Here is a 27,988-nt window from a genome sequence, read left to right on the forward strand (position 1 = left end):
CCGTGACCTCTGCAGTGTTTGCGTGAATGGCTGCAGCGGCGATGCCGGCTGGGGCCGCTTTGGGGGGGTCGGGAGGGGAGGCCCAGGCCCCTCAGCAGCCCTGGACGTCTCCGCTGAGCTCCGGAAGCTTACCGAAGCGGCAGCTCAGGTGTGACGTTTCCTTTCTTCCTGGCGCCTCGCTGCGGACTTAAATAGCACTCGGCTCTCCCGGCGCGCTTCCCAGCCACCTAGCCCCGGGAGGTCAGGCTGGCGCGCCCGGGGAACGTCCTGGGACACAAGCGACAGCAGCGCATCTCCCGCCGCGGGAGGAACATGGCGTGGATGATCCGCGCGAACGCCCCGCCGCGCACGCGCCGTGAGAGGCTCGGGGACGGGGCCGCGCGAGGGCCCCATCGCGCACGCGCCATGAGCGGCTCGGGGGCGGGGTCACGCGGAGGCGGAGCCCGGATGCGCGGGAACCTCCTGCCGGGCTGCCCCCCTCGGCCTCCGCCGGGCGTTATGGACCTGTCTGTACCCGGCTATTCGCCCAGTTTCAAAAGGCCGCCCGAGACACTGCGGCTCCGCCGGAAAAGGGGTCGGAGCCTCGGCGCCGCAGAGCGGCCCGAGCCGGCGACCCGCCGCGCCGCCCGGGCAGCCGGGCTGCCCCTCCGCCCTTTCCCGGCGGCGGGCAGAGGCGGCGGCGGCGGCCCGGCCGGGGCCCGAAGGAACCCCTTCGCCCGCCTGGACAACCGGCAGCGGGCCGCCTCCGAGCCTCCCGAGGGCCCGCCCCGCGGCCAGCAGGAGGCGCCTGGCCGGGTGAGTGTCCTCGCGCCTGGGAGCCGAGGGGACTCTCGTAACAGTCCGGGGGTGGATTCGGCCGTGAAGTAGGGCTGGCTGGCTCTCGCGTCCCGGGAGGGAAATGGGCGCCGAGTTGAAGTCGCCCGCGGCCTCGGGTTGCCCGGGGGTGGGGGGCGGCGTGAAGTGCGCTCCGCGAGCGGCCGCGGGGCGTGCGGGGCTGGCGGATCCCGAGGAGCGGACCCTGCATATCCCACGCTCCAGTCCGGTGCCCGGCCTGCAGACCCTGGGCGGCCGCCGCGGGGTAGAAGGGATGAGAGGTCAGTGGGCGTGTGGCTCCGAGTTGTCCTGGAGCCACCCGGGGAAGGCCCCCGTTTGAGGGGAAGAATACAGGACCCTCTTTCCTGCGGCATTCAGTGCGTCCCTTCTCCCGCCCTCCAAATTATTCTGGATTTGGAGGAATGGTGAGGATTGATCAGGGGATCAGAATTTACCCCATGATTTGTCTTACTCCAAAACCTTTTGAATCTTTTGAGTTGAGATTATTGATTATTGAGTTATCAGTTGTGCAGACCACCTGCCTTCTTCCCCGTGCATTTTGATGGTTAAAGTTCAGACACAAAGCTGAAGTGACACTCTCCGTCACACTGATTCGGGCTCCTGTGAATTCCTGGGCTTACTGAGAAACTTGTGTGCCAGGTGAAGCTCTGGAGGTTTAAAGCGAACTCCAGCATCATTTAGAATTTAAAAGGACCATTTTTTTTCACCTCAGTTTTTAGATTCTAATCAAGAAAATGATTTGCTCTGGGAAGAGAAGGTTCCTGAAAGAACAGCCATTACAGAATTACACCAGGTAATACTTTTGAAATGTCATTAGAGTGTATATTTTTATAAATTCAGACTGCTGAGAAGCGTTTTACTTGGAAAATCGTTTACCAGAGAGCCCTGTGTGATCATTTCTACCAGACTTGAAAGGACCACCGGCATCAGCCTTGGTAAAGGACTTTGTATGTAGTAGTAACTGTTTATCATGGCACCAGTGCTAAAGCAGATGTAGAGGTGAGGTTTCTTTTTCATAGGTAGTAACAAGTCCAACGCATCACTCAGAACCAGTGCCTCCAGGCTTATCCCGAGTTCCCCCAAGACCCAGTCTCCCTTCCTTGCAAGTGAATGGCCTTCAGGTCAGTTGGAAATAGTTCCCCCTTTCCTATTATTTTTAAATAGCATCACTTAAAAGAGTCGTTTTAATGTGGAGAACAGCGACTGGACAGCAGACAGTTTGGGGGAAGTGTTTGAGGCAGCAGACGCTTCTTCAACCAGCCTGAGAGGCTGATCAGAGGCCAGGTTCCCTGCAAGGAGCAGCTTAGCCCTGGCTCCAGAGTTTGGAAGCTAAAAAGTGCTTTTGAAAAAATGCTTGGAAGATTTGTGCTTTGACAGCAGTATCAATAGCAGATTTTTTAAAATTATGATCATGAAAATAGTATTTCTCTTGTGACTAAACTATGTAGAAGTATAATAAAAGGTGAAAACTGCCTTTCCAACACTACCACCACCCCCAACAACAACAATTCCCACTTTCCAGAGATACCATCACTGCTAATGGTCTAGTGTAGCTCCTTCTGGACGTTTTCACAGTGTGTAATTAGTTTCCAGTGTTATTTATTGTACAGTTCATAACATTTTGAGATTTCAGCAATCATGAGCATGTTTAGTGGATGACTTCTGTAGATTGAAGGGTTTTTTCCTTAGTACTCTACTAATTTTTGTGTTCTTTGTTTTCTAAAAGACTCCTCATGTATCATTCTCCGAATCTGATATTCCACCCTCAGAAAGTACTGAGTTACCTGTGGACTGGAGCATTAAAACACGACTCCTTTTCACCTCTTCTCAACCCTTTACCTGGGCAGATCATTTGAAAGCCCAGGAAGAGGCTCAAGGTATCATCCAGCATTGCAGGGCAACAGAAGTTACTTTGCCTCAAAGTATACAGGTAATCCTGTGAGAAAATAGCTATGCATTAAAGTAACAAATGAAGTATAAAAAGTACTTCTCTGCAAACCGTCAGCGATATTTCCTTCCATTAAGTTTTTCTTTGGACATTTAAGACACAGAGACGTGGGAAATTATTTTATTTTCCAAATGCCGCATCCATATACTTTTTAAAATCATACTGAGTAACTGTTAAATTTACAGACCTGTCCTGAGAATTTCTCATTGTTGCAGGCAAGAATTGTTTGAACTAAACTTTTTAAGGCCTTTTGCGAAAAAAAAATTGAAGGAAATGAAAAGCAATTGAGGAGTAGGATTGCAAAGAGATTTTACTGGTTTCCTCATATACTGTATTCTGCATTTTGTAAATGCGCTAACTCTTACCCCCTTGGGCGACAGTCTGTTGTAAATTTAGTAGAGTTAATGAGTTCTAGAAAGCTTTTCAAAAATGTAATTACCATTACTTTCAAGCAGCTCAACTCAAACTAGGTTAAAAGAGATTACCTTGGTTACCTCTTTTTTAATCAGTAGATCCTGGTGATTTGTAATTGGGACTATCGGTTTTTACTGGCTACTTTTGAAAGAGTTTTGAGGCAAAGGAGTTGTATATAGTGTTATCTACATACACGCACCCTGCCCTAGGGTTGAGCATCATTGTCCTCAAGGAGGGTAGAGACAGGCAAATGCTCCTCTCTGTGTCCAGGTGTCCTTTCTGATATGTGGGTTATCAGACTGTAATTGCTGGCAAGGAAGCTTTTCCCGAATAATGAACTACACTTCAGCCTCTGTAACTGTTGTTAACACATTGCTACAGAAGAATAAATGTTTGGTATATTCAATGTCTTTTTAATTAAATTCTGTGTTTCTAATGGGGCAAAAACTGTCCAATATCATCTTTGGATTTTAGGATCCCAAACTCTCCACTGAGCTCCGCTGTGCTTTCCAGCGGAGCCTCATCTATTGGCTCCACCCTGCCTTGTCTTGGCTGCCATTGTTCCCTCGTATCGGAGCTGACAGAAAAATGGCTGGAAAGACAACCCCGTGGTCAAATGATGAAACCCTGCAGCATGTGTTAATGAGTGACTGGTAAGATGAATAAAAATTTGTGAATCCCATAGTGAATTTTCATTTTAGCAGTATTCTTTCCTTATTTATGATGTGTAATTGGACATTAGTAGATGGATTTCTCTGTCCTTCTGAATTGTTTTATTAAAATATTAATGATTAACTGCTGGAGAAGACTCTTTGAGAGTCCGTTGAACAGCGTGGAGATCAAGCCAGTCAATCCTAAAGGAAATCAACCCTGAATATTCATGGGAAGGACTGATACTGAAGCTCCAATACTTAGGCCACCTGATGCTAAGAGCTGGCTCATTGGCAAAGACCCTGATGCTGGGAAAGATTGAAGGCATAAGAAGGGAGCAGCAGAGGATGAATTGGTTAGATAACATCACTGACTCAATGGATGTGAATTTGAGTAAACTCCCAAAGATAGTGAAGGACAGGGCAACCTGGCATGCATAGTCCATGGGGTCACAGAGTCAGACATGACTTAGCAACTGAAAAACAACAGCCATGATTACCAATTTAAACTGATTTAAATTGTTTACTTTTGGGGAATTCCCTGGGAGTCCACTGGTTAGGGCTCGTAGCCAGAGTTCAGTCCTGGTCAAAGAACTGAGATCCTGCATTTTGCGTGGTACAGGCCACTCCCTGCCAAAATTTTTTTTCCTCAAATTGTTTACTTGTTTAGCTCTTATTCACTCCTTTTTTCCCCCCTCTGGCTGCATTGCAAAGCTTGTGGGATCTTAGTTCCCCAACCAGGGTTAGAACCCATGCACCCTGCGGTGGAAGCCAGGAGTACTAACCGCTAGGCTGACAGGGAACTCCCAGCTCTTGTTCTCTCTTTATGTAGTTATAGAATGCATGTAAGTATTTGATGACTATATAGAGACAATTCTTTAATATTACTTTTTGTTAATGGCTGTGTCCCTTCTCATCAGTAGAAGCTGCTTATCAAAAGTCAGCAACCTGATATCAACCTCAACTGCTTTGTCTAAAGAAAAAATGGCAAGCATTTAAATGTTAAACGCTACTTGTTAAAGTATTTAGAATTCATCAGTGAGTCCCATGACCAATTTCAGTCCTTTAAAAAGCCAAGTTCTATGTCATGGGAAAAATTCAGACCATTACCTGTAATAATTGTGTTTGAAATCAGGTGAGGATCAAGTGATATAGAAATTTTCAATATTGAGTTGACATTTTAATAATGCCTAAAGAAAAATATTTTTCTTCATAGGTCTGTGAGCTTTACTTCTCTATATAACCTGCTGAAGACAAAACTTTGCCCTTATTTCTACGTTTGTACCTATCAGTTTACTATCCTGTTCCGTGCAGCAGGGTTAGCAGGAGATGATGTAATCACGGCTCTCATATCTCCTACGACTAGAGGTATAAGAGAAGCTATGAAAAACGAAGGTAAAACTATACCTTTAAAGTGAGAATACCAAACTGTAAACACCTTAAAAGTTAAAATTTGAACTGTCTTCTAACAGTTGAATTATCTTCTACAACTTTTATCTTGTTACTTTAAAAATGACTTCATTTCTTCACTTTGGTCTTTTTTCTTAGCATTTAATTAAATTATCCGTTGTACATAGCTTTAAGTTACATTCCCTTCTCTAGTCTCTAAACATATGTCAAGCTGGAAAGTCCCAATCTGAATATACTCCTGTAGAATTTCTTTTATAGTACAAATTATCTACACTCTTCTAATAACTTGATTTTTAAACTTTGTCAACACGTTAGTAGATCATGAAGTCTGTTCAGTGGACTTATTCAGCACTTTTTTAAAAAGTGAAAGAGTAATGTATACTCGATGAAAGATTACCAAATGCAGTAAGAATATGTATTGTCCTGAACCATTTGTTTAAGGAGATATATGAGTATTGTGAGCTGCTGTCAAGAAAGCATGGAAAACACTGCTTTAATGATCAAATGTAGAAACTCATTTTCAAATATTCTCTACAAGTCAACAAGACTGTTAATTCTTTCAGAGTATATTAAATAAAACATAGTTTCATTTTTCTTGTCTCATGTAGGTATTGAGTTTTCTCTGCCTTTAATAAAAGAAAATGGCCCTGAGAAGAGGAAAGCGTCTGGAACAGGCTTGCGACACGGGGAGTATGTGATTAAGATAACCTTTTACGTCATCCATGTGACTTAAGGATTCAATGTAGAGGAAACAGCTTTATGAAATGTGAACCCTAACTAACTGTAGCAATGTCCTAGGGAGCAAGCCATCAGTGATGAGGATGAAGAAGAAAGTTTTTCCTGGCTGGAAGAGATGGGTGTCCAAGATAAAATTAAAAAACCAGACGTGCTTTCTATCAAGCTGTATCCTTTCAGTTACTGTTTAACTCAAATTGATTTTCATTGAATTCAGTTAGTGAGCAATGTAATTTTTTTGTTTGTTTTTTTTGGATGAGGATGTAGGATCTTAGTTCCCTGACCAGGGATCGAACCCGTGCCCCCTGTAGTGGAAGGTCAGAGTCCTAAACACTGGACCACTAGGGAATTCTCTTGAGCAATGTAATATTGACTGGAAGTTTTCTTTTACTATTATCTTAAAGTATCCTTAAGATCATATTCAAACTTAACTTGCCACATGACATTAAAAAGCAAACCCCTAAGAGCAGTAAAACAAGAAAAAAAAAAGTTTTTTTTAAGTAAAAATATTCTGTTTTGGGTAAATTTGGGGAGGGGAATGGAATGGATTTTTGACTAGAGAAGAAATTCATTTTTCTAAGGAATATCAATTTCTAGCAAATTCAGATGGTCATAAAGAAATTATTTTGATTATTAGGATGCCTTACAATTGCAAGAGCTTCCCTGGTGGCTCAGATGGTAAAGAATCTGCCTGCAGTCAGGAGACTTGGGTTTAATCCCTGGGTTGAGAAGATTCCCCTGGAGAAGGAAATGGCAACCCATTTCAATACTCATGCCTGGAGAATCCCATGAACAGCGTAGCTGGCAGGCTACAGTCCATGGGGTCGCAAAGAGTTGGACGTAACTGAGCGACTAACACTTTCACTTCACTTTTCATGATTGCAGTGAAGAGAATTAGCAAGAGCATTTTATTTGGAGTAGGGAAAAGGGTTCCTGGTGAGTCAAGATTAAGATAACCACTGTTACTGTTGGTATGGGATTTGCATTTGTAATTTCCTTGATTGTCATGTTCAGGCGTAAAGAGATACATGAAGTACAAATGGATCACAGACCAGAGTCTGTTGTGTTGGTGAAGGGAATGAATACCTTTACACTGCTAAATTTTTTGATCAACTGTAAGAGTTTAATTGCTACCTCAGGTCCACAGGCAGGACTTCCACCAACCCTCTTATCCCCAGTAGCTTTCCGAGGTGCCACAATGCAAATGCTTAAGGTAATAAAAAGGAAAGAAATTGTGTACTAATTGTCATCACCTAACTTCTGAAGACATATTTTCCCCTGTTTTGATAGGATGAATTCTTGTTTTTTTTAATAGCTCAGCTTCCTTACAGGGGCTTTCCTGGTAGCTCAGTGGTAGAGAATCTGCCTGCAATGCAGGAGACATGGGTTTCAATCCCTGGGTCAGGAAGATCCCCTGGAGGAAGAAATAGCAAGCCACACCAGTATTCTTGTCTGAAGAATCCCATGGACAGAGCTGGAGGGCTACAGTTCATGGGATCGTAGAATTGTAAAGAGTCAGACACAACTGAGTGACTAAACCACAACCTTTTTACATGGTGCACATTTTCTTTCCTGCGAGTAAAAAAATTCCTTGATATAAAGTTGTTTCAAAGGAATTATATGAACTATACTAATTATTTGAAATGTTGTATTTGAATTATTGCTATAGGAAAAGTTGTTTAATTTCGTCTTTCTGAACCACTGAAAGAACAGAGCCAACCAAGAATGTTATGTTAAATTACATTGTTGTTGTTTAGTCACTAACTCGTGTCCAGCTCTTTGTGACCCCATGGACTATAGCCTCATCATGCTCCTCTGTCCATGAGATTTTTCCAGGCAAGTATACTGTGAGTTGGTTGCCATTTCCTTCTCCAGGGGATCTTCCTGACCTAGAGGTCAAACCCACATCTCCTGCCTTGGCAGGTGGATTCTTTACCACTGAGCCACGGGGGAAGCCCCATTTTCAAATTATAGTAGGTCTCAAAAACTGGATCATGGTTAAGTGAAAACAATCTCTCTCCATATTGTTGAAGAAATACGCATGCAGTTTTGATGTGAATTACATGGTGAATAACAGCAACAGAACCTTTTTATTTTGTTAATACTATGCATTGAATGTGCTTTAATAAACCACAAAGGATACCATTACTAGAAGTTATTTTCCCTAGAACTAGTACTTCCATTGACAGTCTCATAATTTGGAGGAGAGGATGCTGGAAGCTGAGAATTTCTGAACAGGTTTACTCACGAAACTTTCTTGTGGTGGACCTTATGAACTACTTTTGTTCCCTAACTGTTAAAGAGAGGAATGCCCAAATGAGAAGTTATTGGTCACATTTTTAGCTGGGGACAAAAGCTAAATGGTACCATAACTTTCTTTAAAATTTTCTTGAAGGCTCGAAGTGTGAATGTGAAGACACAAGCTCTTTCTGGATACAGAAATCAGTTTAGCTTGGAGATTACAGGCCCCATTATGCCTCATTCTCTACACTCTGTGATGATGCTACTCCAGTCTTCACAGAATGGGTCGTTTTCTGCAGGACTGTATACACATGAGCCAACTGCTGTATTTAATATCTGCCCACCAAAGGATAATGTACTGGATAAGGTAAGTAGACAGCTGGTAAACAAATTTAGTTGTAGTCTTCTCAAACTACATAAAAGTGAAAGTTGTTCAGTCGTGTGCTCTTTGTGACCCCATGGACCATACAGTCCATGGAATTCTCTAGGCCAGGATACTGGAGTGGGTAGCCTTTCCCTTCTCCGGGGGATCTTCCCAGCCCAGGGATCGAACCCAGGTCTCCTGCATTCGGGCAGATTTTTTAGTAACAGAGCTATCAGAGAAGCTCTCAAACTAGATGGATGGAGGAAATCAGTCATTTGTGATGAGCCAAACTGGTGTTCTCAGTTATTAAACTGTACTAAGTATTAATTAGCAAGAGGAAAGGAAAAATGACTTATTTTTGAGGAGATAAATTCTATGAATTCACACTGTTATAGGAAACACTTACTAAAGAACTTCCCTAACAAAAGGCATGTTATTTTTGTGGTCCTTTCGGATGCAGAACTTAACAGTACCTGATTCCTTTTATAAATTATTGGAACATTAATAATTATGGATATTATTTAACCCCCATGCCTTTTTTCTATGTAAGTTTTTCTTAGATGCCGGGGGGAGGTGAGGGAGAGAGCTACTTGGTAAGTTCTACGTGATACAGAAGTTCCTAGATATGTATCACACACTTTTTAAAAAGCCTTTAATTTTGAACATATAAATTCTTATTTACTTATAAGGCCTTTTAAACTTTTTATCAGTTTGCCAGACTGCTAAAAATAACCAAAATTAGCATTTGGGGATGCTGTCATTGTGTAGAAATTCTCAGGGTGAGCTTCTATTGATGATGATAAATTTGCCTTTATAATCATCAATGAGGCATCTGTCAAAGATCCCATGGTAATTTTAAAAACTCATCAGTGTTCAGACTCATGCTTTTTACTGACTTCCTTACAAATTTTCATAGGAGGCTGTTCACGAGGAGCTTGCCAATTGTGGATTGCACCCTAAAACTCTGGACCACCTTTGTCGAACACCAGTACTGGGAAAATTGTCCTTACGGCATGTGGAAATGAGTGACTACATTTATAATTGGAGATCCTGAACACCAAAGTAAGCCTAAAAGGAATCTGTGAGGAAAAAAGCCTTCTAGCAAGGAAATTCAAGATTCTTATACATTTGGTTTTAAAGTTCACTTTGGAAGTTACCCAAATGTTTAGAGATATTAATCTTTCACAGTAACTTTTTATTACATGCACTAAGTTTAAGAGTAGGATTAAGGTTTTAAAATTTTGTTTTTACTCTCTTGATGAAGATAAAACTTTTTTAAAACTTGAATGAAAACTCTAGATCCATTAATTATAAACTGGGTAGAAAAATGAATGTTTCAATGCAAATGGAAATTGAGGATTAGTATCAATTATCTTGAGACAGTGTGAGTAATGGCATTGGGGCAAAACTAACAGTTGACTTAGGAGACAACTAGTCTACTGGGCTGACTGATGGTGCTTCCACCTCAGTTGTTTCCCTGCCTGTTTATGATTCCACTGTTCTCAAATACTTGTTTTAATGCGTGTTCATTCCGATTAGGGTATTTTGTATTCCGTATAGAATAGGGTCAAGAGTTGTAAAGTTCGCTCAGCTGTCATGACAAAGCAGTACTTAGTATGTTCTTGTAGGTTATTTATGTGTGTGTGTGTATATATATATACATATATAATTCAAATTTTCTTAAATAAAAGTGTTTAGAAATCAAAAGCATTGGGTAAAGAAGTAACAGTAGTGAAGAAGTATGTGTTCACTTTGTAATCCAGAAAATAAAACACCACATTTATTCCAGAGAAGTTTATATTTGGGCCTTAAGCTTTTGAAAATAAAGTTTAGAGACATAGCATATGAATACCACTGTAATACACATGAAATATTCTATCAGACCCTAAAAATTAACATAAACTTAAACTTTCTCATAGTCAACAAAATAGTGGCTGGGTGCCGATTTTATTAGATAAGTTGGTTACAGCATTTTAATTATCATTTTACGTCTATCTAGATGTAGCTGAAATTCAAAATGCACATCAAAGTAAAACTATATCACAACTCAATGCCATACTAAATGTACTTGGCCTCTGCAGTAAAATTCTAGTCAGACTTCATTTTTGACTCCCTTCTCATTCATGGCCCAAGTGGCTCTGACAGAAACGCAGGACTTTATGCTGATCATCACACAACATACCACTGTCTTTTTTAATAACCTCTACAAAATTTGAAAGGGGAGGTGGTGGCATTAGCCCTGTGGAACAGATCTTGCTTGATTAACTCAGTAACACTGGCCCAGTATCTGTCCAGCAGAACCCATTGTGAACTAGTACAAGGTGCACAGCCCTTCACTGATTACAGGCAAGTGTTACAGCAGCCGAGCCATAAGGAAGGGGAGTTACATCATAGTACAAAATACAGTATAAAAGCGTTATTTTTAACATTCCACACTGAAGATTACGGATGCCTTCGAACAATCGTTTGGATGTTAGCCACTTAAACAAATACATCACTAAGGTAAACAATATAAACATACCAAAACCCTGTATGGTTAAATACAATTTCCATGGTACAAAAATCAAAGCCTGGAGATGTTTGTACAGATTGCTTTTTTACACAATGTCTTAAATTGCCAAATATTTACAACATTAAAGAGGAAATACATTTTGATGCAGAGTAAAATTATCTGAAATGATTAATATAAAACCTCAATCTATCTACGTGAGGCACTCCTGAAGCAAGTGGCATTAGCCATGAGGTCCTTTGGTACAAGGCCCATTGCTTGAAGAACCACAGTAGCTGCTGTGGCTTTAGCATGCTTCTTATTAGGGCTGGCAAAGCTGGGCTGGTAAGCGCTTCCATTTATCAATACCTATTCAAGAAAAACATACAATTGGGCTGGTAAGGGCTTCCATTTCTCAATACCTATTCAAGAAAAACATACAATAAGAACAGCATCAAACTTTAATATCTATTAGCTTTGTATTTTTTTTCACTAAATGCTAGAAAAATAACTTAAAGATATAAAACCCATACTATGTGAGTCAAATTAATCTCAACCCCAAAAGAAGCAAATCATTTGGGAAAAGGGACTGCAAATTTAAAAGCATGTCTCCAAATTGAAGGGAAAGAAAAAAACCTGATTAAAAACCACTCAGTTCCCCATGTTCCACTAGAAAAGGCCAACAAATTGTTCACCAGATTGTACCCACATCTTTCCCTCCAATATTGAAAAAATAGGGAAGCATACTTAAATGTTTAAAACTTCTACCACTCTACCCACACATATTCACACTCCCAGCCCACAACATTAACCCTGTGATCACAAAATGCTGATCCCTCACCCTCTAACATTGTTATCAAATTAACGCAAAAATTCATATTTACCCTAAAGAGAAAATGTTTGCGATGATCAGGGCCACTATCATGGACCAAGAGAAATTCAGGTGGTTGCCACCTTCTCTTATTACAGATTTCCATCAAGGCAGACACAGGATGTTTGCCTGCAGAGGAAAAAATAATTAATTATCTCCACACCTGTGGCAACAAATTATGAATTCAAGGGGAGGGTGGGACAAGAGAAAATGCAAAATCGTACTCTCACCTGATAGATCTTTCATTGCAGCAGAGAAGTTTCCGGACCTCTTTTGTGCTCTTTCTCCTACTGCAACAAGACCTTTAAAAAAAAAAATCAACAATCACTGAATAAATTTCAAAACATTTAAAAGTATAATATGGCAAAACAACTACTCCCTCTGTAGGAATCTTAACCTCAATCCATGCCCTCAAATAAAATATTCAACAGACACTCACTACTCTTGATTTCTATATAAATCTGTTTTGACATTTCTATACATATATCCAAACTTCATTTATCTTATTGGAAATTATATAAAAATATTCAGAAAAACAATATGTGAATACATATATAAATTGCCATAATTAACAACCACTCTGCTGCTGCTGCTGCTAAGTCACTTCAGTCATGTCCAACTCTGTGCGACCCCATAGATGGAAGCCCACCAGGCTCCCCCATCTTTAAAAACTAGTGGCAAAAAAAGGTGGCTATTTGCAAATGATTTCTAAAGATTTCTCATCCCTTAAAAAATGATGCTCAGATTAAGAATGCTCCCCCAAATTCAAGGATTTTCGGCCAAAACGAAGTGGGAAAAGTGAAAAAGGCTCTCTCCATTTCTTTTTCCAGCAAACTAGCCCTTTCTGACTTCAAATGTGAGATGTACTCAAGAGACGCCAGCCTTGGCCTCCCTTTCCAAAAGGGGCTTAGCTATATTACTATCTATTTACTATATTACTATATTTACTATCTAAAATCAATGCTTTCCATTTAGGCTAGAGAGAATTCTTCACAAATTCCGCCACTATGCTTTCCCAAAACTAGGCCGTGCTGCACAATTCCGAAGGACTATTCCCTAGAATTATGCAATGTACCCACGGATGCTTTCTACCAATAAACTACCCTCTGTTAACAAAGAATCTATTCAACTTGTATAAAAGCAGTACAATGTCAGTGTGACATTCAGTTTCTCTCTCTCAATTAATGTTTTCACTAGTACTACATTATAGAATTGTGTTATTTCTGGCCTATTTTTGAGTAACAATATAATAATTCACTCCAATATGGAACAGAATGGCAACATAGTTATCTTCTGGATGACAATGTAGAGATTCTGATACAAAACATTTTTATTTCTATTTTCTTTTTCACAAAACACTTTTAAAAATATATAATTTGATTAGAGCTAGTTGTTTCATTAGCATGACAATTTAACTGCATTAAATAACCTCAACTTAAACTATCTGATCACGAAGATAAGAAAAATACATTTCAGTTTTAAATTTTCTGGATTTTTAAAAAATCTGGTTTAAACAAAATCTCATTTAGCTGGCAGCCCCGTATGATTCTACAATGGACATTATTCCAAGTATAAAAATGCAGTGTTAAAGAGGAAACGCTTGTCAGCAGTTGGTCTATTCTCCAGCCTCAACACTCAACTACTGAAGTTTGATAAAAAGGGACATGCAAAAGGGTTTACAAAGTGAAGACTAAACAGAACTCTAACAGGAAATGAGAATATGTGGAATAAAAATCTTAGAAATAATAAATTCTAGAAACAGAATAAATCCTAGAAGCATATGTTCCCTGTCAAAAGAAAAAAAAAAAAAAGGAAATCCTACTTTCTAAATATGAAATATAATTAAAAACATAATTAAAAACCTACTACACATAACAAAGGCTGCCTTTTACCCTCAAATTAGTGTCTCCACCTATTATGTGTACAAAGCTTTCAAAACGGGTTAAACATTTTATTCCTAACTCTGTACTATAAGAAGTGCCCCAGTTCAGGATCACTGACATGAGAAGAATTTATGAATTTATAATAGTAAGGAAACCCTAAATGTTGAAGGAGGTATAATAAACATTCTACAAAAAAAAAGAATCAATCTTACCTTTTCGATCTGTCTTAAAATCAACTAGGATAGGTTCCTTATTTCCTTCTTTGTTTTTTCCTAATCCTTCTCCTTCTTTCCAGCCCATTTTTCTCATCAAAACGGCTCCCATCCCTCCAGTTACTGGGGCTGCTCTTAAGAACTGATCCTATCCAAAGAGAGAAAGGTAAAAGATCCCCAGTTTATAGTTAGAATCTGACTACAGACTCAGTGTAACTTTGTAAAGAAAGCAAGCTTACTTTACTTCTAGATCTGTTACAGCAATTAAACGCTTCTATACTTATATACATACTGTAGTGTGTATGTTCTAATTATTTTCACATAAACATAACAGTATTTTAAAAGTCAAATACGTCAAATGGCAGTTTTAAAACAGTGGCCCTTGTGCCCCCCTCCAAAAAAAAAAAAAAAAAAATAGAACACTCCTGTTTTCGTCCACTATTTAGGTTCACTGGTATCTCTTCTTAGCTTGCAAAATAAAAAGAAGGCAATGTTAAAACAGTCAATAATATTAATTGTCCCAGGTGTACCTAGTTAATGAATAAAGCCCAGCCATCATTTAGAAATAGTTTGAACACTGAAGAAGCATACTGTTATCCAAAGCTTTTTCCCCATTCTACCATAAGTATAAATATTTTACTTAGAAAATCCCTATGAAGCAAAAAGATAGCACATACAATACCCTGTAATTAAACCAAACTGAATTTGAATTCTTTTAAAACCTAGCTTGATGTTAAAAGACTTTTAAAAAACTCCTTAAATGTTTACATACCTAGGCCTCGGTAGCAGCAGTGTTGTGAATAGTAGGGCTGGCACTGACCGGGGCAAGAAGACAGCTACAAGGATTTGGCCCTGAAACAAGTTTCCATACAGAGGGGTGAAAGTTCACAGGTTATTCTGTGAACAATCATCTCTCTTGTATCCAACCCACTGAACCATAATTTCCATCAAAGCAGCAAACCACTTAATGTCGTAAGATGCACAACACTATATACATTAGCATGGTCAACAGTCAATTGTTTCCACACATTAAGAAATAAGTGATGCCTCTTTTTAAAGGGCATCCATGTATATGTAACAAACGACTGAATTCTACTGTTGATTTTTATGGTCATTTTCTAAACATTTAAAATATAATCTCCAAATCATGTCTTGTTTCCCCTTGTTACCAAGTATTTTACATTTACATTCTCTAGCAAATGTAAGCAAAAGTCATTTAACTTATCAACAGAGGGAGTCAAAAATTTTGGTAGCTCTGGACACAGTATAATCATTTCCTCTACTGATAAGTTACTACTAAATTTTGGTTTTACACAGTAGTAAAACTGTATCCTTTCCCCCCCCCCAGCTATTTAATTATAAGCTGGGGAGAAAACATGCCAATGGTATGTGACTAGACATTAAGTTCAACAAGGTGCTCTGATGGAAGGAGGCAGCTGTGGAGGTAAAAACATAGCCCTGGTTCAGTTCCTTATGTGGTGCAGGCCATGCAGTGTTGATGTACAGAGAGAAAAGTTAGCTTGATGCTTGGGTACCAACTGCCTTGTTTCTACACACCTAGAATGACTTTTACTTACTTTCAGGTTCATCCGCCCCTCTTTTCCAGGAAACACTCCTAAAAAAAAGGGCAACTGTGCAGAGTATAACACAAATCCCCAAATAACGCAGGTTTCTGTTTCTGTTCTCTATTATCTTCAAATGTTTCTTTACACCAGGGTGTATATACAGTTTAAACAAAAAGCTAATTAATGTAGTAAGACTACAATAGTAAACAATATTCATCAGGTCATGTCCAAATCATTTCAGAAAATAAAGGTTCTTTCAAATCAATAACCATTCGAATTTTTTCTTACTACTAATAAAACCCATTCCTTTTCATGTAAGAGTATACTGCAGCAAACAAAAAAAGAATATGGAGAATGCTGGCATTCCCTATAGTCCTTAACATTAAGAGGGTGTTGCCCTACAGGAAGGCAAGGAACACTGTATGAATGAACATTTGAAAAAGTTTTCTAAATGAACAAGTAGTTTGTGATATTTGACCACGAAGATGAATATTATAGTTGCCTAATGACTTTGTCCATGTTTTTGCTCATTTTTCTGAGTAAAATGTTCCTGCCTTAATTGATATTAGCAGCATGTATTTTTCAGCAACACACAAATAGAAGTTTCCTGAAAGCACTTTTCTGTAATTATTCAAAAATTTGGTGTGATAAATGAACACATCTTTATCTTGTGGTAACTTAACAAATACGATCTGCATCTACATTTTAAATGATCTGCCAACTGTCTACAAGGACTAGCAGTCAAAAAGAAAAAGGAAAGCTTATGAGGAACCCAATTTAATCATTTTTAAAAGTTATGTGATGTTTAGAAGTCTTCAGCAATATATATGTATCAGAACTTCAATGTACAAATGAAGACCAGCACTTTGCAACGGAATCACATTCTTAAGTTTCTACCTAGTAATGTACATGACTATTTAATTATCATGTGCCTAAACACTCGTAAAAGGTTCAAGTCTAACTTTCTGAAATATGGAGTATTCAGCTTCACTATTAGATAGTATTAAATTAAAATAAATTTATGTACATTTATAATTATTCCCAATGAAAGCCATTTTTCAAGCACTACATGAATCACTTTCATATTTTAAATACTGTAATTAATCCAAATTTCCTAATTTTCATCTTTTTTTCCAACACCAACCCCTAGTAAACTACGTTCATTTTTTAACCAATCTGACTATGTACTCACAGTATATCATACTTATTAGTGCAACTATTCTGCTGCTCCAAAAAAGGGGGGCAGGCAAAGTAAGGGTATGCTTTATATTAATTTGTTAATAAGATCACCAGAGATAATGCTATCAAAATTGAAAAAAGAAATGTTATGAGATTAAAAAGTCCAAAGCAACCAAAAATCTGATTTTTCAGAAAAAATCAGCTCATTCACTGGCACTCAGCAGTTCTCTATTACCCATGACATTACATCGATCACCACCCCGCGAGGCAGTTAAGAAGGCACTTGGAAACTGAAATTCCAAGTAATTACTTGCCACGATCACAACAGGAGTCAGGAGTACAGCGCCATTAAGAAACCTTCCCAATCCGTTAGACCAGGCAGCCTCCCTGTTTCAGCACTGCTATGCTGCCAGTACTCCTGAAACAAAGTTCCCCATCACCCATCCAACCAAGCCACATCCCTTCGCCAGAACCCATTTCTTCAGAAAGCCCTTGGTAACCACCTAAGACTCCCCCAACAATGAGGCAGCCGTAGGTGGAGTTCACATGTTTCACTGCAGGAATCTGAAACCAGGAGCACCTACATCTTCACAGCACGAGGCGTCCGTCCTCTCCCTTGCATTTACGTCTTACATTTCCTGTTTTTTCACGGAATCAGTAGTTCTCAAACTGAACCTGTGGATCACCAGAGGCCACCAGGGCCTAAATGGTGGTCCACAGATAAGTCTTCTCCACCCCCATCCCAGCCAATTTCGCCACCCTTCAGCACCACCCACCCCACACTTCAGCCATCCTCCCCCATCCTTCTAGTCCCCTGGCAAGACCACCACATGCAGCGCTGACAAGGGGGGCTCCCAACCACTTGCTGTAACCAAGAGCTGATAACCACATGGACCTGGGGCTGGAGGTCACAACAGGAGTGAGGACTAGGGGCCAAGGGCGCTTACAGGAGGGACGGGCACTAAGGAAAGGGGAAAGAAGGGCAAAGGAATCAAGGAATGGAAAACCAAGTGGCAGAAGGTTCTTGGGGGCAGTGATTCACCAAAAATGAACCTGTAATAAAGTATCCCATGATGAGAAAAAATCTGAGAACTACTGCTTTGAAATCATAAGATCAGTTGTCCAACAGGAACCGTAGAATATTCTGAACAGCCGCTGAGATACACTGTTAGCATTCAAAACACAGTTTAAAAACCACCCCCACAAAATCCAGGAGCAGTAGGATATAAACTGAGTGGCTCTTGAGCCGTATTTATACATTAGCCATTGTCTCAGGGATCAATCCATCTTCATTGTCCATCCTGGAGTATATACACATAGCAAATTTACTCATGAACTTTAGTTAAATTCACTGGCTTCTTTATGCATTTTTAATAAAACATTTTCTTAAAATTTTTAACTTTGTACATGGACACTTTTATATGTGCATATGTTGTGTACCTTTTTAATCCAGGCTTGGGCACCAGTATTGGCCAACTGTTCTTGTGTCAAAACCTGTACTCCTGTACTTCCTGTGAACTGGCCAGGAATAGAGTTCAGCTGAGCCCAGGCATCAATCTGAAGAAAAAAGGCCTCAATTAAGTAAAATTACTTCTCTCATTAAAATGCCACTGGTATTAATTCTCTAAATGAAATGGTTTATTTGGCTCCCACAAAGACTAAATAACAGACTTAAATATTTAACTTTAAAAAATATATATACTGAATTTACTGTATCTTTAAAACTGTTTTCTTAAACATTCCAAAGCAGTTCAGTAACCGTTCAGTGGATCCCATTAATAATAACAAATTTAAAATATATATCTAACAACTGAAAAGCATGGCTGTGATACTTATTCTTCAAAATATCACACAGATACATGAATATATACAGAAAATTGTTCACATGGTAAAGGATCCTGCTCTCCTTACATATCTCATAAATGCATAATAAATGTTGATAGCCTCAATTTTTAATTACTTTCTCTTAAGTGTTATAAATCAATCAATTCAAGATACATGCTTAAAACATAATATAGGAAACCGGTCATTCAAACACTGTAATGGTTAAAGGATTAGTTGTCGTTCACTCAGAGTATATTTACTGAACACCTGCAACTGTCAGGCAGTATTTTCTATTTGTCTGAACATGTACTTCCTGTCTCCATATGTTTACCATAGAAAGAGGATGTATGGAGCAGCTGTCCACTGTTAAAAACACAGACTGGATTCAGACTGTCTAGGTTCGGATCCCAGTTCCCCTACTAATGTTGTGACCTTGGGCCTCACTTAGCCACTCTTTCTAAATGCAAACTCACAAGGCTGTTATGGGTACTTAGCTAATATTTTTATGTATTTGATTACAAACTCTATGAGGGCAGGTAATTTTTTCTATTTTTATTCTCTCAAATAGTTCCTGCCCCGTAGTATATGACATTTACTGAATAATCAAGCCCCAAATCACTTTCACTTAAACAAAGCTTGCTAGATAAATGATTTTCAAAGACCTACATGTCAACAGCATGCCACAGTTTACTTATGTCACAACCCTCTAGTTAGTGAAATATCATTTAGACATTAAAACCACTACATACCCGTTCCTGAGCACGATTTAACATGCTCATAGCTTCAAGGTCAAATGCATTCTCGCTGAGTCTTTTCTGAGCAAGTGCCCGTTCACTCATTGCTGTAGAGATGTCCACAGGCTAAGAAAGAAAACACAGATAATTATCTCAAATAACCAAAGACTCCCTAAATTATGAAAACTGCTCACATCTTTTGTTGCTTCATGTCAAAAACAAGTTTTATATAAAATTCTGTATATACAAATATATAAAAATGTGTATATATATAATTTTGTAAAGCAGGGAGAAGACTCTAAAAGGTAAAATAACGTTGGAAAATAGACACGGATTGTTTAAGGTAAGTTACAAAGTATCAGGCAGCAGATAAACTCAATCCAAAATCCAACTGCTTTCTTTTTTTCTACTACATCAAACTACAATCATAGAAAGTTTCATGAAAAACTTAAAAATCTCTCGCCTTCTCTAACAAAATCATCATTGGAGTTTTCATTTTATCCTGCTTCTCAGCACAGCCCTCAGAGGCAATAAGCAAGGTTCTTAAATAAGCAAGCAGAAAACCACTGCCATGTCAAAGACCGTTCCTTTACTGATGTCTGCATGTTTTCACATACTTGTGGTGGTTCATCAAGTCTGATACAAAGAACTCAGCTTCTTCAAAGAATATATTCATTATGTATGGTTTTCCATTCATTAGTATGTGCACTGATGATGGGAGTTAAGACTGTCTCTGTGGGGTGCACAAGTATCAGGCCGGAGCACTTAAAGTATGTCTGAAATGCCTTAGGTTCGCCTCTTGAGTGCTCAGGTTCTACCTGTAAAAGCTGATGCTAAGCAGATGCGACTTAACTTTTTCATAATATCCAGGAAAACTTCAAGGATTATCTTTAGACCAAATATCCTATTTACCAAATTTGTGGAAGGCTCAACCATAGGAGGAAAAAAAAATATCAAGTATTTGATGCTGTTTAGTTCTAACATTATTAAGAGCTCAAGATGACTTGTGTCAACTCACCAATTCTTAATACTTGTTTTTCCTCTAACACTACTAAACCCATTAATATTTTCTAGTATCTCATCCAAGAAAATTCATTTTTGGAGAATGGTTATCTGACATGGGAGGATTTTCCTAAATTCATATAAAAAGAATAACTAGTAGCAACTGCATGGACGTGTCAAATATGAGGAAGTCAGTTAAAATAAACTAACAGATAAGTTTTTTTAAAAAGCGAAACTAAGGCAACCTGTAATTTGACTGTATAGTTAAATATGAAATACTTCTTTTAAAGACCTATATAATTAAGAGTCAGTGACTATTAGAGAATAATTCTATCTCATGCATAAGGATTACTAATCTTCCTTTTTCCTATCTTCACTATTCTTAGTTATCTTGCTGAGTCACCTAGTATCATTCCTTTAGCATAAGTAAAATTTTCTTCCACAAGGTACCAAAAAGTACAGGTTTCTATATATCTGCCATCTTTAAATGAAAGCAGAATTAAACTGAATTCATTCTGTAATCAGACTGCTCACAGATCTCATTAATAAAAGATCCTAATTTCTTAATTAACTTAGTAAATTATCCACACTAACTGGAACATTTCTGGGGATATACAGGTAAAGGCAGACTGAAACACTAAAAAACTCAGCACGTCTACTTTTCAATTCTATTACAACTGTGATCACCTGCTGTGACTTTTTAAGTGGGAATCCAGATTACTTTAGATCAGAATCACATTATTTTTTGGCCTTAGATATTTCATAAACCTGTCAGGTAAGATGTAGGTATTTCATAAACCTGTCAGGTAAGATGATGAAGTAATTTTTGGAGGCCCATTAAATATGTGTGAAATACTATTCTTTAACTTTGCCAGAATTACTGTGGGTTTCATACTCGTCCACAAATCTAAGCATTAGGGTGTTTAGGTATAAATAATAGGTTTTTATTCTAAAAAGTTGAAATTCAGAGATACTACGGAAAACGTACCTACCCACCACCAAGCCAAGCTCTGATCCCACAATTTCTAACTGTAAATTAGCCATAAAAATGTAGTTAAGATGGCTCTGAAAATTCCAACTTTTCTAAAATAAAATTACTTCTTCCCAACTGAAAGCAAATTAACATACCTATCTGTGACTTCATCCTTCTGAAGACACTTTATATCTTCATACTTTTTTCTCTTTTAACCTTTATTAAGCAAGCAGGTAACCTAAATACCTCATCATTTATCCTCAGGATGAAACTTCATTCAAATCTCAGTATTTTATGTTAAATTCACATCTCACTCTGAAAGGAACTTTTATTTATTTAAATAGTTATTTATTTAATATAACAACATTGAGATTTAATATAAATTTAGATAAAATTACAACTAGTTTTTTTCCTAAGGTAATACAACTTCATTTATTCTTCAACAGGCTTATCAAGTAAGCTGTAAGTTCGTGTCAAAACTTTATTAACAAATAGTAATTTGACTATTAATTTCATATTCATACTTTTTAATGTGAAGAAACATACCCAAAATAGGATCAATCAGGATTATCTTAATCTCTAAAGAATCCTCAAGAGTTTATATCAAAAAGCATATATCCAAGTTGCCAGGATAACTCAGGATATGAAATAAAAAACCAACTATAATTCTCAAAATATTAATATTCAAAGATTAGACCAAAGTTCTGAATCAGTATTAAAAGACTCATAAAACATCACAGCTACCCTTTAGAACAGCACTGTCCAACAGAACTTTTACAGTGAAAGCTAATGAGCACTTGAAATGTGCCTAGTGCAATTAAAGAACTGATTTCTCAGTGGCTCAGTGACTGCTGTATTGGACTGCATAGGATTTGTATGTGTATACATAAAGCATATAACTATTGGAGAAGGAAAATGGCAACCCACTGCTGTCTTCTTGCCTGGGAAGTTCCACGGACAGAGAAGCCTGGCAATGTGCAGTCCATTGGGTCGTTAAGAATCATACACAACTATACCACTACTACCAGACTATAATACATAGCAGAGTTTGAGTCTTAATGTTGCTCAAAAACAGTCAAGTGTGAAAGGTACCAAAATGATGCTAAAAGTTTTAGAATGCTAAAAAGTCGGGGGGTGGCGGGAATTATCTTAAACCCTGCAGAACACTATTATCAAGCTATCATCAACAAAGCAAATTTATTTTCACTAGTACACAATAGACCTTCCATGTAATGTGTAGTAATATTCTAGACGTCATGATGGGGGGAAATGTTTTATTTCCTTCTCCCTAGGGCTTGTTCTAAAAGGTGAAATCCACATAAAAAGAGTATCCTGAATTATTATTCCAGTTCACACATCTATAAAAACCTGTCCAAGTTATTTCATCCCTCTACTTCAGCAACACAACAGATTACTGTTTCTGTAACCTAAAATGTTGTCAGGACTAATAACACACTAATATAACTGACACTGTAATATGCATTTCACAACCTTATTACCTGTGCATCTTCATCTTCCTTATTTTAAAAATCCTTCTAAGTCAATTTACCTTCCCCCTGTGTTAACCCAACTGTTTACATAAATAAAACAATTATCTTAAATAATTCTTAAAAAGTCAGTGAAAGGCTATTAAAGAACTAATGAGAATTATTAAAAGGTGGTCATTCAGGTAAGGAAAAAATAGTACCTGTAAAAGGCAAATTACTTTCTACATAAGAAATTGCAGGTATCTCCAATTAAAAGATGATATAAAATGAAATTTTTAAGAGAGTTAAAGAAAAAGCACCTAGCCTGCATACAAAACATGATTTAAAATATTTAGCAAAAATTAATAAAATACAAAGTAAATGACAACTATATAAACAAAAGCCACACTAAATACAGAATGCCTCAGGAGTTATGTGGCTTGGTTTTAAAAACTCATTTATGAGTCTTTTTATTATTTCACATAAAATTCTCTAGTGTAATTTTTATTACATTTAAATGAATTACAGTAATTGGAGGATTAGATAAACCATTAAATGGTAGAGAAATTCCACATTAATAACCTGGGAGACTCTAAAGAATGAATGAATAAAAAAGCTGTATGTAATATTCTCGCACTGCCAAGACCTATGTGTTTCGTTTTCAATTAAAATTTTCATTTTACCACAAGAACTCAGTTTTCTTAAACCTCAAAAATACAGAGTTCCTAACCATAAGGGAATTTTAGGGGACATGAAGGGGAAACTTTATGCCCGAGACTACATTTATATCCTCTACCCAGTAAGGCTTTGCTATCTTTATTACCGAGAATTAATGCCCCCAAAGGACAAGTTTTAAAATGTTTTCCAACACTTTTGGTTTCATTGTTTATAAATCAAAATTCACACAAATATGATCAAGGTTCTGCAGTCACTCTTTACTGAGGATGATGCTGGTTGGCTTCTGGGTAGGAAGACGATGCTATGGCAGCAGAGCCCACAGTGTGATGAGTTGGTATTTCCATAAGATATAGAGTTATGTTGATCCATCCACGTCTATCCACTCTCACTTATGTCAAAGAGCACTCATGTGCACAACTGGTAGGATTAAGGATCATATAGCAAAGCTGAGATCAAATCTGTGATCTTTGCCTGAATGTTTTATGCTCAAAACTAAAGAATCACAAATTCCAATTTTATTAAAATGAAAAAATAACAGAAAAATTCAAAGCACTATTCAATTAAAATATTGACCATTTAAAAAGAACTTTCTTTTCTATATAAAATCTTTATTTCAACCCCTGACAGGGAATCAAGACTCAATGCTCCCATAAAATGTCACCAATAGTATTCTACAAACATTTAGAATATAGAACATTAATCTTACTAATATATTTGTAAGATACAGCTAAATAACTAGAACTAAACATTTCATACAGTGAACACTTCCTTTAGATGTTCAATATTACTTCTAGGTAAAAGTACACAGACCTAAAAACAAAAGCAAACTGCTGTCCCTTCATAAAATTTGGGGATTGTTTTACTTGAAATTAAAGTTAACACATATTTTTTAGTCTAACTGTCTAAGAAACTAGCTTAGAGTTCTGATAGCAATAGCTGTATATAATATCCCCCACAGGAGAAATCTGCTTCATGAACAGAACTTTTGTCTCCTGCTTTAATAAAAGGCTCCTTTTACTTATTTTATAAAATCTTAATACCCACCTACTCCCCTCTCCCAGATGTCTTTGGAGTTAATTCCCCCAACTTTTCATTCAAATTTGACAACCACTATTGATGACAGACAACGTAAGGCACCACAGTTTCAGTGTTAAGACTGAAAACGGCTAAATACGGTAATATATATACACACGCACACATTTATATATACTCTTAATCAAGAAGAACCGTAATCACCAGGATTCACTAAGCATCTTCCCCATGTTCCACTGAAGTTAAATAGTTATAGTCACTTATCTTCCCAGGAAAATCTTTTGGAATTATGCAATATTTATAGGGCTTTACCACGTTGGAAAATTTTTTTCACATAAATGTCTCGTTTTTTTCTAACTCTGTTAAATGCTTAATGTTTAAGAAATTACTAAAAGCATGTGTATTAGAATTTCTAAGTCAGTCAGTTCAGCCCTCTTACCATGGTTTATACTCAGCTATTACTAGATTCAAGTCAGTTATAAATGTCAGTTAACCTTTCCCTCTTGAGATGTGCAGTAAGTAGCCTGATTTGCGAATCAGCAACTGAACTACTCAACTGGCTTCACTAAAAATTGTCCAAATAAGCGGTCTCTCCTTCACTGGTGATGGCGTACCTTGCTTCAGTTGTTGAACCTCATGTAAGTATCAACAGTGACTGTAAGTTGCACTGGCTAATTATGTCCAGTGTCACTGCACAGACTGTGCTCTTTTCCAAATGCCACAGGTCAAAAACAAAACAAAAAAAAACAATGTCTCTTGTGAAGAGCTCAGGGGAAAAAAATACTACCAAAGTTTCTGATTTGGGTTCTGTTCACTTTTAACTTTATAAACAGAATTTGTTTATTTGTATTATCAGAGGTGTTTATTGGATGATGATGATATGGTCAATAAGGGGAACCTGTAGGTGAAGAGTACAGGTCTCTCTGGATCCACATATCCCAAAATGGCAAGGATAGGAACTGGGGAAGAATCCCTACACTGTACGGGCATCAGATATCTAGTCTAGTCCTTGGACAAAATGTCTGGGTTTTGGAAACCAAGGGCAAGAGGTGATGACTAGTCTATTGTATCATTTAAAACTCCCACCCCCCTAGTAAGTCTCCACCCTCCCAGATCCCCCAAGCGTGATTTTGCACAACAAGTTAAATAAAAGTAAACTGTTTATTAAAAGATACAGCAAAGGTACAGATACAGAGATACATACAAAGATACAGATATATATATATATATTTACATATATATACAGTCTCGCTGTTTTCATGTGCACTATATTTAGCAGCACATTATTTAATCAGGCGGCATTTTAATGGGGCTGTTTTGACACTTGGCATTATTACTGCGTCATTTTGACAAGATACAACTATAGCCTCCTGGAAATTTCAAGGTGTGAATTCCACTTCTCCAACTTTTAATAGTAGCAAAAAGGGGAAGGAGAAGGGAAATGAAGTACCAAGGCTGAGCATTAGGTTAAACACAAGAATTCAAAAAGGCCAAGGTAGCACACAGAAGGGGAAAATGATTAAAATTAAAGGCTATCTGACAAACAACCCAGAGAAATATAGTAAGAAACCATTATTTAAAGGGCAACAGGCTATGTATCCGAGATGCTCACATCAGCCTACAGGGACCTTTTCCAATCCAGTTCTTGTGTTGAACCTGAGGATCTGCCTCTCTCTGCTCAAATCCCTCCACCCAATAAATTTGCTACCACCAAAATCTAGAGCTATAGAGCCTTGAAGCAAAACGGGAAGCTAAATAGTTGTACCTTGGGCTACCTTCCCACAAGTGCAAGGAGGGCCCAATGTTGGGTAGGGATGTGATAACACTGTTCTCTGCAATTCGATGCTTTTCACTTTGTGGCTTGGTTCCACAAAGTGAATTGCATCGAGTTACTGTCAAATGAGAAGCTGCGGGTTGTTTCATCTGTCGTCTAACCCGGCCCTGCCGTTTAACCCGGCCCTAAGAAGAGTGAAACAGAATCCAAATCAGATATAAAATAACAATAAAATGCAGGTTCAGGTATATAAAAAGAAAAATACATAATAGTCCTCTTACTTACCTCAGAGGGCAAATTGCTGCTGAAAACATTATCATCATCTTTGTTTTCTTCACCGTTTTTCTCTACAGGGACCCACTCTCCATAAACACTATCTGCTTCTTTTTTCCGATGTTGCGATCCAGATGATACAGGGAATTCTTTTGTTAATGTTACCTGGCTTTTTGGTGGAGTTGGCTTTGCTGCAGCAATCTAAAAACATAATATTTTTCTTAATTCAAGAATGTTTTTCTTAATTCAAAATTCAATAGATTTTCAACATAATCGGAAAATGACTATTTCTCACAGTATTTAACCTAAATTCAAAACTAAATATTATTTCAGTTTTACTTAAATAGTTCTACAAGTTGTGCTGTTTTACCAGTTCAAAAACATTAATACTCACATTCAGATTGAAAAAAATGGGTTTGGGTTCACTGAGTTTAAAGGGATGATGATAAAAAGGAGGTTCTTCTTCCTCTTCATCCGAAACATGCGGCTTATTCACTATTACATCATCATCTTCTTTACTCTGTGCAATCTGTTTGCATTTCTTAAAAAGTAAAAACAAACAAAAGATAAATCTTACACTTTATGTAGAATAACACATAATTTCTTAAATTCAAAACCACATAAAATTTATAGCTGGGTAACTTAGCTCACTACTTATTTAAACACACTCTAGCTGGTCAGTCAGTTAACAACATTTATTGAGCACCTACTATGTGCAGAGCACTGTACTGGGCACTGTCCAGGGAATACAAAAAAATAAAAGACATGGTCCCTGCTCTCAAGGAGCTTACAATCTAGTTCAAAAGACGGAATACATACACATGAGATAATTGAGGAACGCTTTTACAGAGCAACACAGTTTAACAAGTGCAAACTGATATAATACAAACTGAGTACATAAGTGCTCAAAGAACAAAAGCTTAAGAGAGAACAGAATCAGGCAGAATCTGATAATCAAGGAATATTCCTTGAAAGTTCTAAGCCAGATTTTCATAGTTAAGAAAAAGGATTAGCAGGGAAAGGAAAAGAAAGTCACTCTATAGTCAGGTAGTGGTAAAGAGGTGAGAAAAAACTTATTAAAAGGGATAAGAGGGCTGAAGATGAGGCTAAAATATATAGGGAATCACTAAGTGTTCATAAGGTTTTGGATAAGGAGCTTGGATTTGATAAGCAAGCAATAGAAGTCTTCACTAGGTCCTTAAACATAAAAAAAAAAGTTGTAATTCATATTGTAATAAATCTAAGGAAAGAGATTAAGAAACTATGCAATCCCCAAATGTATGGCTAAACAAAATTTGAAACACTTGCAACTGGGCTAGATAATAGCATGTCTTTCCATAAATGTTTTATAGGTTGAGTGTCTAAAGGAACAGAACTCAAGGATGGAGAGGGTGCAATGATGAGGTCTGACACATAAAGCAAAGTCAATTCCTCCTTG

General features: G+C 37.9%; 2 protein-coding genes across 4 annotated transcripts in view; one reads left to right on the top strand and one right to left on the bottom strand.

Annotated features, from left to right (window-relative positions):
* Positions 1-119: 119 nt before the first annotated feature.
* DONSON (DNA replication fork stabilization factor DONSON) lies at positions 120-10,371 on the top strand. Of its 3 annotated transcripts, XM_070366251.1 has the most exons (11): positions 120-795; positions 1,547-1,627; positions 1,854-1,955; positions 2,561-2,764; positions 3,671-3,849; positions 5,063-5,241; positions 5,865-5,946; positions 6,055-6,159; positions 7,006-7,204; positions 8,387-8,599; positions 9,513-10,371. In XM_070366251.1, exons 1-11 carry the CDS (start codon positions 313-315, stop codon positions 9,648-9,650), a joined length of 1,965 nt encoding a protein of 654 aa, XP_070222352.1. In that variant the 5' UTR covers positions 120-312; the 3' UTR covers positions 9,651-10,371. The 3 variants fall into 3 exon arrangements, with proteins under 3 accessions (XP_070222352.1, XP_070222461.1, XP_014332942.2); XM_014477456.2 differs by lacking the exon at positions 1,854-1,955 and having other exon boundaries at positions 143-795; XM_070366360.1 differs by lacking the exons at positions 1,854-1,955; positions 2,561-2,764 and having other exon boundaries at positions 137-795.
* Positions 10,372-10,375: 4 nt separating this feature from the next.
* SON (SON DNA and RNA binding protein) overlaps positions 10,376-27,988 on the bottom strand; it is a 30,995-nt gene continuing 13,382 nt past the window's right edge. Inside the window, 8 exon segments of the mRNA XM_070366089.1 lie at positions 10,376-11,453; positions 11,969-12,084; positions 12,186-12,257; positions 14,051-14,198; positions 18,235-18,351; positions 19,368-19,478; positions 26,563-26,751; positions 26,945-27,091. Coding sequence (XP_070222190.1) covers positions 11,295-11,453; positions 11,969-12,084; positions 12,186-12,257; positions 14,051-14,198; positions 18,235-18,351; positions 19,368-19,478; positions 26,563-26,751; positions 26,945-27,091 — 1,059 coding nt within the window. The 3' untranslated portion in view covers positions 10,376-11,294.

Source organism: Bos mutus, chromosome 1 (assembly GCF_027580195.1).
Source record: "Bos mutus isolate GX-2022 chromosome 1, NWIPB_WYAK_1.1, whole genome shotgun sequence".
Taxonomy (NCBI): domain Eukaryota; kingdom Metazoa; phylum Chordata; class Mammalia; order Artiodactyla; family Bovidae; genus Bos; species Bos mutus.

Coding starts and splice junctions, on each gene's coding strand:
- DONSON (XM_070366251.1), top strand. CDS start 313: ATGGCGTGGATGATCCGCGCGAACGCCCCGCCGCGCACGCGCCGTGAG. Junction 1,628..1,853: donor CCATTACAGAATTACACCAG/GTAATACTTTTG, acceptor TCTTTTTCATAG/GTAGTAACAAGTCCAACGCA. Junction 1,956..2,560: donor TGCAAGTGAATGGCCTTCAG/GTCAGTTGGAAA, acceptor GTTTTCTAAAAG/ACTCCTCATGTATCATTCTC.